The following is a 13,525-nucleotide window of genomic DNA, read 5'->3' as shown; positions in this document are numbered from 1 at the left end:
TTAGATAACAGTATTTAGCTACCCTGAAAGACACTCAATATTGATGACCCAAGAGCATCAACAGTTTGTGGTTTGTCTTCCATTTTCTAAGCAACACATTTTAGTGTTTACATTACAGGCGTTTGATTGGATAAGGAAGAATGTGTTACCAATGAAAGAAATGCTTGTTTAGAAAATGTTTGTTTAATATCAGAAAGAAGATAATTTTGCAGAAATGGTGACAAATCGAATCAAAATACTGTCATGAATGAATTGAGAATCAAAATTTCAGCACTTTGAACTTGTGGTTCAGCAGATCGCGAGAAATTGTTTCCCTCCTACTTAGCACTTTTGGTTCCAGCAGGTTATGGGTTAACCTTTATCTTGCTGATTTACTTTTCACCTTGCTGAATTTGTGCTGTTTTGAATTTGAAAAATGCCAAAATCCTTTGTTTGTTTCAGAGATTATCATTAAGGATCAAAATATACTTGTAGTAAATTCATATCATTCATTTCATGTATTTACAAATACACATATATTGCTTGGTGTATTTTTAGCTCACCTGTCACAAAGTGACAGGGTGAGCTTTTGTGATCGCTTTTCGTCCGGCGTCCGGCCGTCGTCCGTCTTTAAACTTTTACTTTAAATGACATCTCCTCATAAACCACTAAGCCAATTTCATCCAAACTTCACAGGAATGTTCCTTTGGTGGTCACCTTTAAAAATTGTTCAAAGAATTTAATTCCATGCAGAACTCTGGTTGCCATGGCAACCAAAAGAAAAAACTTTAAATATCTTCTTTTAAAAAACCATAAGAGCTAGAGCTTAGATATTTGGCATGAAACATCTTCTAGTGAGTGACTACCAAGTTTGTTCAAATAAAAGCCCTGGGGTCAAAATTGGCCCGCCCCGGGGGGTCATTGATTTTCCCTATATGCATATAGTAAAAACTTAAAAAATCTCCTTTTAAAGAACCCAAAGAGCTAGAACTAAGATATTTAGCATGAAACATGTTCTAATGGGTGTCTACCAAGTTTGTTCAAATAAAAGCCCTGGGGTCAAAATTGGCCCCGCCCCGGGGGTCATTGATTTTCCCTATATGCATATAGTAAAAACTTAAAAAAATCTTCTTTTAAAGAACTCAAAGAGCTATGGCTAAGATATTGAGCATCAAACATGTTCTAATAGGTGTCTACCAAGTTTGTTCAAATAAAAGCCCTGGGGTCAAAATTGGCCCCGCCCTGGGTGGTCATTGATTTTCCCTATATGCATATAGTAAAAACTTAAAAAATCTTCTTTTAAAGAACTCAAAGAGCTATGGCTAAGATATTTAGCATCAAACATGTTCTTATAGGTGTCTACCAAGTTTGTTCAAATAAAAGCCCTGGGGTCAAAATTGGCACCGCCCCTGGGGTCATTGATTTTCCTTTTATGTGTATAGCAAAAACTTAAAAAATCTTCTTTGAAAAAACCCAAATAGCTAGAGTTAAGATATTAAGCATGAAACATCTTTTAGTGAGTGTCTACAAAGTTTCTTTAAATAAAAGACCTGGGGTCAAAATTGGCCCCGCCCCAGGGGTCATTGATTTTCTTTATATGTGTATAGCAAAAACTTAAAATCTTCTTTGAAAAAACCCAAATAGCTAGAGTTTAGATATTAAGCATGAAACATCTTCTAGTAAGTGTCTACAAAGTTAGTTCAAATAAAAGCCCTGGGGTCAAAACTGGCCCGGCCCCAGGGGTGTCATTGTTTTTAACTATATGTGTATAGTAAAAAACTTTAAAAAAATCTAAGCTAGAGCTTAGATGTTTAGCATGAAACATCTTCTTATGGGTGTCTACCAAGTTTGTGCAAATAAAAGCCCTTGGGTTAAATTGGCCCTGCAACGTTGGGGGGGGGGGGGGGTTGGGTGGGCCTATGTACAGGTGAGCGACCTCAGGGCCATTATGGCCCTCTTGTTAGGATTAAAATAAATCTTAGAAAATCTGACAAGGAATGTGAGGTGAACAGGTTCCCTGGAATGAAGATTTTAACTTTGTAACATCGAATCTTCATGTCTTTTCAAGCCTTCTCAATTTATATGTTAAATATTTTCTTTATAGAGGAAAGTCCTTCAGTTTGAACTTTCAAAGTCCTTCTATTTCCATTTCTTTTTATGAACTAATTTTGTTTAATTGATGTTTGTTTTCTTTAGTATGATTCAAGAAAGTCACCATCCGTCCCCGCACTGACAGGAGAATTCGTGGCCACCCTTGAAGGGCAAGAGTTCGGACAGTACAGACATATTACAACAACACCGATCAGTTCAAAAGAAGGAGACCACCACAGAAGTCCTACACCCGGCAAACATCTCAGACAGCCAGTCTTAACAGAGAAAGAGTAAAATTTAATTTTGATTTTCTCTTTTCTTTATATACTTGTTTATACATGTGTACATTTGACTGATGTTGAAAATAAACAGCTGTCGGCTGTTTAAGTTTCATGTTTATAAGTATAAAAATATTTCATTTCTAAGATAGTTTGTTTTACATCACACTGACACAGTACAGGTCATATGGCAATATTCCAGCTTTAATGGTAGAGGAAGACCTCAGATGCCCTTCCCTGAATAGAGCCACGATGTTCTGTAAGCTAGCTGAATAGCTTCCTCACATGAAAGAATCCAAAGTCCCTGTTGGGATTCGAACCCACAGCAGTGAGGGGCAAGTGGTTTGAAGTGAGCAAGCTTAACCACTCGGCCAAGGACGCCCAACATTTCTATGAAGGCTTAATATAATGATGTCTTTTTTTCACATAACCGTTTTATTACAGACATATCAGAGAAGCTTAATTGCCTAATATTAAAAACATTCAAAATATATCTTTCATATTAAGGAATTTTGTGGTTAGAAAATTACATCAGCACCTGTATTGAAATACAGTGTAATTAATCATGCGGATTTCCTAGACAATAAACAATAAGTGTATTGAAAATTTACAATATTATACATGTATTAAGTCTGTGAGAATACTATTCAATTATTTAGAACATGCTTGCTTATTTGCATGTATTTATCTTTTTTTGAACGTACTATTCATTGAATAAGAAAATACCAAAAAGTCAGGTCTATAAGTAAACATTACAGTGAAATTGTAACTATATAAATAAACAATATTAAATTTTTAATACATTCATGCTAATGAATATCTTTAATATTTGATTTTTGTTTTGTTTTCTACTGAATATTATTTTTATATGATTTTGGTTTCGTTATTTTAGAATGATCCGACATGCTGCAGCATCTATTATAGAGAAAGCATGGATTGGTTACAGAGATAGGCAGATGTTTAAACTACTAAAACATGCTGTCTGTGCAGCTGTATGTATCCAAATCATTTGTTGTTGATATTGTAGAAAAATAATATAATTAATAATGATGAGTCAAAACAAAGGCACAGTATATATTCTTAGATCTAGATAAAATATTACAGATATATTATGCTGAAATTTGATATTTGAAAACTCTGATAATTACTTTACCATGTTTACAGTCTCTTGAAATGTAAAATAATTATCTTTTGAACACAAACAGAGAAAATATGTTACATTTTTAACTTTACACACCACAGCTTTCCAAACATGGTTTATACATTTACGTATCAAAATTATACATATTCAGGAAGAATTTTCTAGATTTCAATAAATTTCTGAAATAAAAGTATTTTACACAAAGATGTACTGTGTGTATTTGCTATGTATTCACAGAATAAGTTAAAAATTACATTAATTTGAGCCATGTATATTTATAGTATTATATTTTATCGCTTATGTGAAAAGATAAAAAATATTATTATATAATCTATAAATAGCTTTGAAATGCCTTTCCCTGATTGGCTAACAAGCAACTTTTTGTAGAAAATAACAGGTCAATATCAGAGTATATTCACTGTTTTTTTTCCTAAAAATTGATTTTCAGAGTATAGTCACCGCTTTTTCTTCTAAAAATAGATTTTTTGGAAATCCCTAAAAGAAGCGAGACTTTGACGTGACGTCATGCCAAGTTTGTTGTTATTATTCTGGAAAAAAAACAACTTTTAAGTGGAGTGTACATAACAGTCAAATTAGTCTATTTTAGTTACCGTTTTACATTTTTAAGAACAATAGCGATTAGCATGCTAATGGAAAGAGCCAAATTATAGAAACAGTAGACAAGCTTAAAAATAATGATTTCCGTTGTATGCAATGGCAGATGTGATAAGCCATATAAAAGCTATTTATAAATTATATAATAAAACAGATATGTACTTTTTAGCTGTTGAATATGATGTGATATGTACTGAAAAATTAATATTGACCTCGGCTTTCGCCTCGGTCAATATTAATTTTTTCAGTACATATCACATCATATTCAACAGCTAAAAAGTCCATATTTGTATAATATATAGTCAATATTATAATGCTGCACGTTTGTAATGTCGCTTTTCATTGGATAATCGTGATGTATATTTAGTTTTATATACACGGCTGTTGTCGATTCATAAAGAAACCTTACTTTTTCTCTAAAAAATGATGCTTGCTGTATTATAAATTCGTTATTAAGATTGCTGAAAGGTTATATGGCCGTATATAAACAGCTGTTTGCAATATAACCCTCGCCTATGGGCTCGGGTTATATTTACAAATAGCTGTTTATATAGGGCCATATAACCTGTCAACAATCTTTATAACTAATAATATATACATAAATATATAACAAATAAAAGAGTAAGGAAAATATAATTTGCTGACCCTTTTTAAAAGCCATTTATTGTGTTGAACTTAATGGGCCACATGTGAATGTTCTTTTACAGGAGAATTCTTTGTCACAGGAGATATTAAGAAAGGTTGCTCCCAAAGAAGCTGAGTTTCTAAATGACAAATGTTCTCAAATAAGAGTTAGATTCAGGTTTGTATATTTTCACAGATTATCTTTTTGTCTTTGTGTCAAATATCAAATCTTTCTGTATTGCTTCAAAGATAAGTTTTCTTTTTAGCTCGACTATTCGATAAGAATAAGTAGAGCTATTGTAGTCACCCGAGCGTCGGCGTCGGCGTAACCACTTATGTTAAAGTTTTTGTAATAGTTCAAATATTTTCAAAGTCCATTGACATATGGCTTTGAAACTTTGCACACTTGTTCACCATCATGACCCCAACCTGTAGACAGGAGGAGGTAACTCTATCAAGCATTTTGACAGAATTATGCCCCTTTTTCAACTTAGAATTTATGTTAAAGTTTTTGTAATACCTCTAATATTTTCAAAGTCCATTGTTATATGGCTTTGAAACTTTGCACACTTGTTCAACATCATGACCCCCACCTGTAGACAGGAGGAGGTAACTGTATCAAGCATTTTGACAGAATTATGCCCCTTTTTCGACTTAGAATTTACGTTAAAGTTTTTGTAATAGTTCAAATATTTTCAAAGTCCATAGACATATGGCTTTGAAACTTTGCATACTTGTTCACCATCATGTCACCAACCTGTAAACAGGAGTAGGTAACTCTATCAAGCATTATTGTTTACTATCAAGCACTAGAATAGTCGAGCGTTGCTGTCCTACCGACAGCTCTTGTTAATTAAGAGGGTTATATCATACATCCAATAAGGCAGAAACAATTATGAGAATTTAAAAAAAAAAAACACTAGTCTGTGGCAGAGTGGTTAAGGTCGTTGACTTCAAATCACTTGCCTCTCGCCAATGTAGGTTTGATCCTAGCAAGTGTCTTTGAATTCTTACATTTGAAAAAGCTACATCCAGCTACATGTAGCTAACAGAAGTCAATGTTTCTACTCAAGTATTTGTTTGAGCCTGAAATAATTCACAAAGTGTAACCTGAGTCTTCCTTCACCAGTAAAGCTGGAAAGTTACCTGCATCATAAAATTCAACAACATGGTGCATGGCTTACAAGAGCTTGTGAGGAAGGCCAGTGGATCTGCCTGTCTAAAAATGTCTTTGGTCTGTCTATAGCAGTCTGAAAGCAAATTAAAAAAATGTGTTTTTCAAATGATGAAAATACTGCATGCATATAAAAAGAAAAATATGTACTCATTTAGCAGTTGTTTTTAACCTGTATAGTACAAATTTTAAATCAAATTCAAGAATGATACAATTTATTTATATAATGACTTGCCTAGTTAATGTGTTATCTTATATGATACAGGTTTGGAGGCGGAGAGTTTCCACCAATGATTTTTTTCAAAGTCTTCTTGCATTCAGATGGCAAAGGTGTAAAATACCTTAGTGGAAAACGAGTGATCAAACCTGCAACTGGTGTAAGTGTTTAACCCTTTTAAGAAAATTACTGGCCTATGCCCCAGTATAGTGCCAGCCAGGCCTGCACTCTCTTGCAGAATGACCAGGCTATATAAATACAATTCACTTTGATTTTTAGCCTCTGTCTTCCTGCTTGACATCCTTATTAGGAATGATGCAATGGCTGAATTGAACTCTGGTAAATTCAGTGTGGCTTACTGTCGTGATCGGGAGTGAAAACTACCAACACCACCACCACTTTTTAGCCTGTTTATGTCAAAAACCCTCAAATCAATAATGGACAGGTCCAGATTTTAAGTAGGACCAGTCCAATACACCAATTCAGGGTGTAAATGTTTTAAGCTTCATCTATAGTGTATATTACAGTCAACCTTATCTTTATTAAGAAGTTAATCGGAAAGCTGTAAGGTATTTAAATGCTCCTCACTAACTTAAACTTGTGTATTATCTTGGTTTTATAAATAAGAAGGGAAATATACCAAAGCTTTTTTTTAGAAATTTAACATTGAATATTTTGTTTGTTATTTTATTAGGCTGCTGAAGATTCCCTCAAGTTGATGGGCAATCGTCAGTTTTATGATCAGATGTTACAGGATGCAATGTTTCAAAAACGTTATAAAATTACAGATGAAATAGATGTCACCACACTTAAAGACTATATGCAAGTAAGTATTGTATTATGATGTTAGGTCGTAAGGTCATAACATTACTTTCTGTCTTAATATTTTGTTTGACCTTAAAAGTTTAACCAAGTGAAAAAAAAAGAAATATTATTTTAGCGAACATGTTTGGCTATCATGTTTTGTCATCATGTTTGTTTATCATGTTTTGCCATCATGTTTGGCTATCATGTTCAGCTACCATGTTTGGCTATACATTTGGCCATTATGTTTGGCTATCGTGTTTGGTTATTATATTTGGCCATCATGTTTGGCTATCATATTTGGCCATCATGTTTGGCCATTATGTTTGGCTATTGTGTTTGGTTATTATATTTGGCCATCATGTTTGACCATCATGTTTGGCCATTATGTTTGGCTATCGTGTTTGGTTATTATATTGGCCATCATGTTTGGCTATCATATTTTGCTGTTAATCACTGAGAATAAATCGAGCATGAAATCCCTGTGACAGCTTTCATGTTATGTGGTACATGTATAAAGAAGAAGAAAATATCCTTCCCACCTTCATTTCGACCCCACACATCATTTAAAATAAATCTGCATCTAAAATGCAATACTTAATGAAGAACAATTATTTTTCAGTACTTAACAAACATAGATGAATCTCCTGCAAAGATGGGCGGCAAAGAAAATTACTGGAGAAAACTAACACTAGATGGTAAAATAGATTTTTGAACTTTGTTCATAAATGTTAGTTCTTTTTTTAATCAAATCTCCTGTGCCTTTTGATATGCGAAAAGGTAAACAAACAAAAATATTAATTCATATTAATCTTTTCAGTAAAACCCTGGTGAGCCTTTTAACCAGTTGTGACATTCTTGTAATGAAGCTACTAGTTGGAGCCTGCTTAACTTAATATCTTAATTTGTGACTTTTGGCCTCCTTTTGTCAATTGGTTAAGGATTATGACTTTGAACCTTTATCTGCCTGCTGTTGTGGGTAGAGAATTGTGCCAGACATTTGGGATTCTTTCTTATGAGAAAGCTATTCAGCTAGCTAACATAAGGTTGGTGGACCTGTCAAGGTGCTCGCTTGTGCCTAAAATGATTCATAGAGGGGCATTTGAGGTCTTCCTCCACCTGGAAAGCTGGAAAATTGCCATATGAGCTTAAAACCAAATAAAATAAATCTTGTGTGACCTAATGGAGAAAAAACCATTTTGAAAACATTACTACAAAGTCATGTTTCAGTATGTATTAATTTCAATTTAGAATATTAAGTTAGCTTTTTAATATACTTATATTTAGTTGATAAATACTTGGCTGATACATGCTATAAACATAATTTCTTCTCTCTTTTTTTCATTTCAGTTTTACCTAGATATACAATATTCTATGATATAGTAGATTTCTTGTTTAATCAACGAATGACCCCTCGTTTACGAGATGAAATTCCTCTCCTAGTCACACGACCTTTGACCCAAGATATACAGATACAACATATTCGAGCTGTCTCAGAAATGAGGTCAGATTTTTTATTTTTATCTTACTTTTTCTGTCACAAGAAAGTTGGCCTGGGGGTATATTGGAATAAGCTTGTCAATTTGTCATTCAGTTCACACATTTCCAGCCACATGTTATCATCAGTGCCCCAAACAGAATTGATGCTGACAAGTCTACTTGCTTGAAACATTTTATAATCTTTAAGTAAATCAAAGAATTTTGTTTCTTATATAATATATTGCCTGTATGTTATCATTAAAACTTGAATGTTTTGTCATAGTACTATTTTATATAATTTTACACAAGTGCGAATATAAATAGTTTATTTCACAAATTCTTTGAAATTAGAAATTCCACCATTGCAGGAGTCCTGATGTGCCTATGCCAACCCCAAAGTCAAAAATGTCTGGTATTCAAAGCCAGGTGTCGGGTCGAAGGTCAAAGCAGGCTCGTGCTCGAGCCATGAAAATGCGTAAAATGTATGGTTTAGATAGGGTAAGTCATTAAAGCTGTAAAAATGTAGTCAATAGTAGTAACTGATTGCAGTGATTAGATATGTAGCTGTGAAATCAACTTAGTTAGATTATCTTTTCCTGCAACAAACATCTATTAACTTTTAAAATTTTGCAACAAGCATGTCAAATTCTGCCAATTGAAATAATAACTCTTTTAAATGTTTACTACTACAATTCCACAGCTTATCATAATCAGATCTGATCATAATATTATTATTATTAAAACTTCTTGTATACCATGTCAATATGAGTTCTACTGTAAATATTGACAATTTTGTGTTAATACTAACCTATCCATCCTGCTTGTGTTAATACCCAATTACTGGTTTGTGCCTGAAATTATGCACATATTAAAATTGAAGTGGTTTTTTTTCAAATCAATCAGTTTAGTTTGAAACTCACCATATGGTATAATCAGTCATGTTGTTACTTTAAACCAAACTCATAAACTGTTGGGGTTTTTTTGTGCAAAAGCATATGAATGAAAAATGAAATGATTTTAACATCAAATTAAAGTTATTTGTGAATACTTAAAAAAGATGGTATGTCTTGCTAATACTTCATAATTTGCTACATAATACTGTCCTTAAAATATTTATCGACTTTTCAAGTATTTTAGAAATTTCAAGGAAAAAATACAATAAAGAATGGACAATTGCATTGCTATTTCATGTGTAACATTGATTTCAAAATGTCTCGTAAATAAGGCATTCACCCCCAAAAAATCGATACGATAGTGATTTTTCGTTATTGAATATTGACAATGGAAGAGTTTGTTATCTTGGGATATTTGTTACTATATATAGACTTATTTTCTAGCTTGAACCATTGATTATAAGGTTACCTCTTGTAAAGGTAAGATGCTGTGGTGATAGTATGAATGGAATCTTTCATTTCACCTGCTATTTAAATCAAAGAAAAACTAAAATCTCTTTTGTATAATATTGCATTATCTAGTTAATGGTATAAAAGAAAAAAATATTAAAAACTCGTAAGTTATAATGATATCACATGAAGACAGTTAGGTTGTTTTAGAGTTGTTTTACTTGTCTTTATCTGTACTGGCATTGGTTTTTGTGCAGGTTTCTACTTGGTTTGTTAAAATCTTTACAGCTCTGGAATTGTGTAGTTATTAAAATGATTTTGCATATATCAAAACTACACAACATAAATGTATAGTATTAACTATTTCAAGATCAAAATTGAAAACATTATAGAGTCAGGTGCAGATTTCAGTAACTATGGTTTAGTAAGCATTTGTTCATCACTGGAATATGATTTTGTTTTAAAATTTATTTACATCTGCCTATGACATATCATTTACAACTATCAGTTGATATATAGTATACAGTATACAGTATATAGTACATTTATATGTTGCCTCAGTAAGATTGTATAATGTTAAGAGGTGAAATTATAACAACAATAATTTAGCGTTTGCATACCTAAAACAGACTTTTAACAAAATTTCTTAAAGTTGAGATTTTGTACAAGATAGAAATATTGCTTTGGATATATAAAGACGTCGGATGCACAGAGAACAGTTTTTACTGATTTTAGTATTTCTCCTAAAAATCTGAAATCTGAATTGCAAAGGGTTTTAAAAGAAAATGTTTTGGTTATTTCTAAATATTTTTATGCACTTTTATTGTGTCAAACATTTTTGTTGCTTTTTTCACTGCACATATTTCTTGTGTTGTTTTCCTTTGCAATCTTTCATTATACCATATGTTGTTTTTTTTAGCTCACCTGTCACAAAGTGACAGGGTGAGCTTTTGTGATCGCTTTTCGTTCGTCGTCCATCCGTCCGTAAACTTTTACTTTAAATGACATCTCCTCATAAACCACTAAGCCAATTTCATCCAAACTTCACAGGAATGTTCCTTTGGTGGTCACCTTTATAAATTGTTCTAAGAATTTAATTCCATGCAGAAATCTGGTTGCCATGGCAACCGAAAGAAAAAACTTTAAATATCTTCTTTTAAAAAACCCAAAGAGCTAGAGCTTAGATATTTGGCATGAAACATCTTCTAGTGAGTGTCTACCAAAATTGGCCCCGCCCCTGGGGGTCATTGATTTTCCCTATATGCATATAGTAAAAACTTAAAATATCTTCTTTTAAAGAACCCATAGAGCTAGAGCTAAGATATTTAGCATGAAACATCTTCTAATAAGTGTCTACCAAGTTTGTTCAAATAAAAGCCCTGGGGTCAAAATTGGCCCCGCCCCAGGGGGTCATTGATTTTCCCTATATGCATATAGTAAAAACTTAAAAAATCTTCTTTTAAAGAACCCATAGAGCTAGAGCTAAGATATTTAGCATGAAACATCTTCTAATAAGTGTCTACCAAGTTTGTTCAAATAAAAGCCCTGGGATCAAAATTGGCCCCGCCCCAGGGGGTCATTGATTTTCCCTATATGCATATAGTAAAAACTTAAAAAATCTTCTTTTAAAGAACCCAAAGAGCTAGAGCTAAGATATTTAGCATGAAACATGTTCTAATGGGTGTTTACAAAGTTTGTTCAAATAAAAGCCCTGAGGTCAAAATTGGCCACGCCCCGGGGGTCATTGATTTTCCTTATATGTGTTTGGCAAAAACTTAAAAATCTTCTTTGAAAAAACCCAAATAGCTAGTTTAGATATTAAGCATGAAACATCTTCTAGTAAGTGTCTACAAAGTTTGTTCAAATAAAAGCCCTGGGGTTAAAGCTGGCCCCTCCCCAGAGGTGTCATTGTTTTTAACTCTATGTGTATAGTAAAAACTTAAAAAATCTTCTTTTAAAAAACCCAATGAGCTAGAGGTTAGATTTTAAGCAGGAAACATCTTTTTGTTGGTGTTTACCAAGTTTGTTCAAATAAAAGCCCTTGGGTTAAAATTGGCCCTGCCAAAGGGGGGGGGGGGGGGGGCGGAGGTCATTATTTTTCATTATATGTGTGTAGTAAAACCTTAACATCATGAAACATCTTCTAATGGGTGTCTTCCAAGTTTGTTCAAATAAAAGCCCTGGGGTTTAAACTGGCCCCGCTCCGTGGGCCTATATACAGGTGAGCGACCTCAGGGCCATCATGGCCCTCTTGTTAAAAATATTAATAATTGCTACACAGTCTTTGTATGTATAAAATAAACATGTTTGGACTTCATTTGAGGTAGATATGATAAGTTTTGAACTCTACACACTAAACGTGGTCACCATATGAATATATAGTGTCATTAAAAAAACTGGCAGTTTTTTTAAGAAAAGACCAACTTTACCTGACTGGTAATAGGGAATGCAGCTTCCCACACAGTTTATTAGCTCACCTGTCACAAAGTGACAGGTTGAGCTTTTGAGATCGCTTTTCGTCCGGCGTCCGTAAACTTTTACTTTAAATGACATCTCCTCATAAACCACTGAGCCAATTTCATCCAAACTTCACAGGAATGTTCCTTTGGTGGTCACCTTTGAAAATTGTTCAAAGAATTTAATTCCATGCAGAACTCTGGTTGAGCAAGAGCTTAGATATATGGCATGAAACATCTTCTAGTGAGTGTCTACCAAGTTTGTTCAAATAAAAGCCCTGGGGTCATAATTGGCCCCGCCCCAGGGGGTCATTGATTTTCCCTATATGCATATAGTAAAAACTTAAAAAATCTTCTTTAAAGAACCCAAAGAGCTAGAGCTAAGATATTTATCATGAAACATCTTCTAATGGGTGTCTACCAAGTTTGTTCAAATAAAAGCCCTGGGGTCAAGATTGGCCCGCCCCAGGGGGTCATTGATTTTCCCTATATGCATATAGTAAAAACTTAAAAAATCTTCTTTTAAAGAACCCAAAGAGCTAGAGCTAAGATATTTAGCATGAAACATATTCTAATGGATGTCTACCAAGTTTGTTTAAATTAAAGCCCTGGGGTCAAAATTGGCCACGCCCCAGGGGTCATTGATTTTTCTTATATCTGTATAGCAAAAACTTAAAAAAATCATCTTTGAAAAAAACCAAATAGCAAGTGTTTAGATACTAAGCATGAAACATCTTCTAGTGAGTGTCTACCAAGTTTGTTCAATTTTTTGATTTTCCTTATATGTGTATAGCAAAAACTTAAAAATCTTTTTTGAAAAAACCCGAATAGCTAGAGTTTAGATATTAAGCATGAAACATTTTCTAGTAAGTGCCTACAAAGATTGTTCAAATAAAAGCCCTTGGGTCAAAACTGGCCCTGCCCTAGGTGTGTCATTGTTTTAAACTATATGTGTAAAGAAAAAACTTGACCAGCTACACCTTAGATGTTTAGCATGGAACATCTTCTAATGGGTGTCTACCAAGTTTGTTCAAACAAAAGCCCTGGGGTTGAAACTGGCCCCGCTCCAGGGGCCTATATACAGGTGAGCGACTTCAGGGCCATCATGGCCCTCTTGTATAAAACTACTCCATCTATACCTTTCAACATCTGAATGTTAACATCGTTAGCTGGACTATTCGATAAGAATAAGTAGAGCTATTGTAGTCACCCGAGCGTCGGCATCGGCGTAACCACTTATGTTAAAGTTTTTGTAATAGTTCAAATATTTTCAAAGTCCATTGACATAATTATGGCTTTGAAACTTTGCACACTTGTTCACCAT

At 33.6% G+C, this 13,525-nt stretch overlaps 1 protein-coding gene across 3 annotated transcripts in view; it reads left to right on the top strand.

The window, feature by feature from the left end:
- LOC132758698 (uncharacterized protein CXorf58-like) overlaps positions 1-13,525 on the top strand; it is a 77,795-nt gene that overhangs the window by 2,631 nt on the left and 61,639 nt on the right. For 2 of the 3 annotated variants that reach the window (XM_060750391.1, XM_060750390.1), the window contains exons 3-10: positions 2,176-2,360; positions 3,241-3,340; positions 4,812-4,906; positions 6,168-6,279; positions 6,814-6,945; positions 7,546-7,621; positions 8,274-8,427; positions 8,771-8,900. In XM_060750391.1, coding sequence (XP_060606374.1) covers positions 2,176-2,360; positions 3,241-3,340; positions 4,812-4,906; positions 6,168-6,279; positions 6,814-6,945; positions 7,546-7,621; positions 8,274-8,427; positions 8,771-8,900 — 984 coding nt within the window. Of the gene's footprint in view, positions 1-2,175; positions 2,361-3,240; positions 3,341-4,811; positions 4,907-6,167; positions 6,280-6,813; positions 6,946-7,545; positions 7,622-8,273; positions 8,428-8,770; positions 8,901-9,739; positions 9,878-13,525 lie in introns of those variants that run through there. The other variant, XM_060750392.1, reaches the window with a different exon arrangement.

The sequence above is a fragment of the Ruditapes philippinarum genome, unplaced genomic scaffold (genome assembly GCF_026571515.1).
Source record: "Ruditapes philippinarum isolate M1 unplaced genomic scaffold, ASM2657151v2 ctg2098_1_1_1_1, whole genome shotgun sequence".
Taxonomy (NCBI): domain Eukaryota; kingdom Metazoa; phylum Mollusca; class Bivalvia; order Venerida; family Veneridae; genus Ruditapes; species Ruditapes philippinarum.
The sequence above is the reverse complement of the archived record's forward strand: the minus strand, read 5'-3'. Positions and strand labels throughout refer to the sequence as shown.